Below are 3757 nucleotides of genomic sequence, written 5' to 3'. Positions count from 1 at the left end.
AAATTACTAACAGAATAGGTACTTAAATTTGTCCGAAATAAATAATAGAATATATAAAAAAACTGGTGCTCTGTTAGACACACAGTATCGTTCGCAAGGAAGCATTATAAACCCAAATTTTGAAAAAGAAAGCCTTGCGCGAAGGGTCGCCCTCAAGAGTAAAGTGCCCTTAATGTCGTTGTGCCGGCGAATATAACGGTTGTGCTGACTTGTGCTACGCTAGCACAACTCAGATATAAAGTACCGTTCGCATGGAAGCATTATAAACCCGAATTTTGAACAAGAAAGCCTTGCGCGAAGGGTCGCCCTCAAGAGTAAAGTGCCCTTAATGTCGTTGTGTCGGTGAATATAACGGTTGTGCTGACTTGTGCTACGCTAGCACAACTCAGATATAAAGTACCGTTCACATGGAAGCATTATAAATCCGAATTTTGAACAAGAAAGCCTTGCGCGAAGGATCGCGCTCAAGAGTAAAGTGCCCTTAATGTCGTTGTGCCGACGAATATAACGGTTGTGCTGACTTGTGCTACACTAGCACAACTCAGATATAAAGTATCGTTCGCATCGAAGCACTATAACCCGATTTATGGACAAGAAACCAAGTACGAAAGGCAAAATTATTTTTAGTCCTAACTTTTGTCGTTATGAAGGAACGGTTGAAATCTTTGCGGCACAATGTAGCACAAATGTAGCACAACTCAGCACAGTGTTTATTTTGCCGATTAAACAAAATGGCAGTGCTGGCGAAAAAAAAGGTTTTTTCAATTTATCGCTTTGTTGTTCGAGTTATGTTATTAATTGTTGCGGCACAATGTAGCACAATGGAGCACAATTCAGCACAAATATTATTTTTATTTTTTTACGAAATGGCGGTGCTAACTTCGCGCACATCATTCATTGTCGATCTTCTTTTTCTCAACGCATTCAACAACTATCTCTGATAGCAAAGCCTGCGGAGACAGATTTTGAACAGAGCCTGTTACCAATTTTTGATTGCAGAAAGGCACCAAATTGTATACAGAATTTGTATTATCTGACATTGTCAGCAAATTACTGCCAGAAATATAACAAAGCCTGCTAGACATGCTATGCCAGCAGATTGGTAGCAGAATCCGAACAAAACCTGACGACAGATTGAGAGCACAATCTGATTCGAGCAGACTCTGCTCAGTTTCTGCCACCAATCTGCTGACATAGCCTGTTAACAGGCTTTGTCGACAAATCCATAGCCAAATACGGACACAGATGACTATGGTTTTGTAGTCAAAATCTGATGGACTTTGCTACCAATTTGGCTCCAAATTGCTAACATTTTGCTATCAGCGTAATAATTAATTTTATATTAATATAATTTCATATTAACAATTTTATATTATATTTATAAATGTTGCCGACTCTTTTTGATAAATTACTTTAATTATCGGTTAAATTAATCGCAGTTTGGTCAAAATCATCCCAAATTGAGTAAAAATTCTCTCAGACGCGCTCATTTCTTTTTTGTATATATTTCCTTTATATATCCAGTGGCTACGTTTACACCGTGAATTTAGGCTGCAGCCTATACCCCAAATTTGACCTAAATTATTTAGGTCCCTCGATGTAAACATTTGAAAAATGACCTGGCCTGGCTGTAGGTCAGGCTTCGGTTTTTGGTGACCTGACCTGAAATAGGCCGCCTGTAACTTCGATGTAAATGCGCGCTACCCGACCTACAACTATCATTTGTTAATCTCAAATTTGACGTAGGTCATGCCGTTGGTTGTATATGGTTGACATACATTTCTCGTAAAGAGTAACTTGTTGAAAAAATGTATAAAACGTCGTGTTTAAAAAATTCAAAAAGTTCGTATTCAACAACTGTTCCTGTTCCTGCTGCTGCTGTTGAATCTCATGATAATAATCAGATAACCGCAATTAGAGTTTCACCTAATGGTAAACATTTTTCTTAGAATATTTTTATAAACATATAATTTGGGAATTTTTCATATAATTTGGGAATACCTTAATAAATTTCACAATTATACAGAATTTCTATATTACTATATATTTCCGTATTATGTATATTTCTGAAAAAAAATTAAAAATCTAAAAAAAAGTTCAAGTTGTTTTTCTAAAATCATCATACATTTAAAATACTAGGGCTCGGTAAAATAACTGATACGACTTATTTAAAATAAAGTATAAAATAGGTTCCAAAAACTTATTTAAAATATAAATATACATTTCTCGTAAAGAGTAACTTGTTGAAAAAATGTATAAAACGTCGTGTTCAAAAAATTCAAAAAGTTCGTGTTCAACAACTGTTCCTGTTCCTGCTGCTGCTGTTGAATCTCATGATAATAATCAGATAACCGCAATTAGAGTTTCACCTAATGGTAAACATTTTTCTTAGAATATTTTTATAAACATATAATTTGGGAATTTTTCATATAATTTGGGAATACCTTAATAAATTTCACAATTATACAGAATTTCTATATTACTATATATTTCCGTATTATGTATATTTCTGAAAAAAAATTAAAAATCTAAAAAAAAGTTCAAGTTGTTTTTCTAAAATCATCATACATTTAAAATACTAGGGCTCGGTAAAATAACTGATACGACTTATTTAAAATAAAGTATAAAATAGGTTCCAAAAACTTATTTAAAATATAAAATCATTGGAGTCGGTAAAACAACTGATACAACTTATTTGAAATAAAAAATATAAAATAAATTCTAAAAACTTATTTAAAATATTAAATAAGAAATAAATCAGAAGAAGTTATATGAGATAATAAATACCAAATTACTCTTTTTAATTTTTTTTTATTTTTAAAATATGTATTTTAAATAAATTTATTTGAAATAAGACCGAGCCCTGTAAAATACTACATTAAAAAAAAATATTTTGAGATATTTTAAAAACTTTTTCATCACTAGATGAGCAAACCGAAGAGTGCTCGTATGAGTCTACGAATAGTACACATCCGAGAAAAGGATCAAACTGGACGGATACAGAAACAACAATTTTGATTGAATTATGTATTGAAAAACGAATAATCCAATTAATGGATGGAAAGCGCCATAAACATATTGATATATACAAATCGCTAGAACCTAAAATGAAGGAAATGGGTTTTATTAAAACTGGCACAAATGAAAATCAAGTTAAAACATTTAAAAGGGATATATTTTAAATTTAAACGCAACAACAGCGTTAGCGGTGCCAATCGTATGAGTTTTCCATTTTATGATGCGATGGAAGAACTTTTTGGTGGGAGACCATCCGCTGATGCGATTAATAATCGCGGCATTGATTCGTCTAGTGCCCAAGATAATATTCGACGTAATATACGAAGAATTTATTTTCATTAACTTCGATTATTATTTTGATTATTATAGAGTTATTTGATTCTTTATTAATACAATGTATCAATACTTTATAGAATTGTCTGTGGAAGAAGCAGAGGATTCAGAAAATTTTGTAGCTGACAATGCAGAAATAGAAATAGCAGAATCAGAATCAGAGAAAAAGAAAGCGATAAGAAAAAGACAAATGGTTAGTGTAGAGTCCCTATAAGAGTCCTTATAGGGACTCTAGGTTAGTGTATATCCATATAAATCACACGCGCGCGCGCGTGAACATATATACGTGCACATAAATAAATAAATAAATATAAATATAATATAAATATACATAAATAAAAAACAAATAAATTATAAATATAATAATAATATATTATAATAATAATATATGAATAAATAATTAATT

At 31.8% G+C, this 3757-nt stretch overlaps 1 protein-coding gene across 1 annotated transcript in view; it reads right to left on the bottom strand.

Moving 5' to 3' along the window:
- Positions 1-1424: 1424 nt before the first annotated feature.
- LOC108763885 (allatotropin) overlaps positions 1425-3757 on the bottom strand; it is a 6356-nt gene continuing 4023 nt past the window's right edge. The window contains exon 3 of the mRNA XM_018511806.1: positions 1425-1485. Coding sequence (XP_018367308.1) covers positions 1425-1485 — 61 coding nt within the window. The remainder of the gene's footprint in view (positions 1486-3757) is intronic.

This window comes from Trachymyrmex cornetzi, unplaced genomic scaffold (assembly GCF_001594075.2).
Source record: "Trachymyrmex cornetzi isolate Tcor2-1 unplaced genomic scaffold, Tcor1.1 scaffold388, whole genome shotgun sequence".
NCBI classification, from domain to species: domain Eukaryota; kingdom Metazoa; phylum Arthropoda; class Insecta; order Hymenoptera; family Formicidae; genus Trachymyrmex; species Trachymyrmex cornetzi.
Note: the sequence above shows the minus strand (reverse complement) of the source record. Positions and strands in the feature narration are given on the sequence as shown.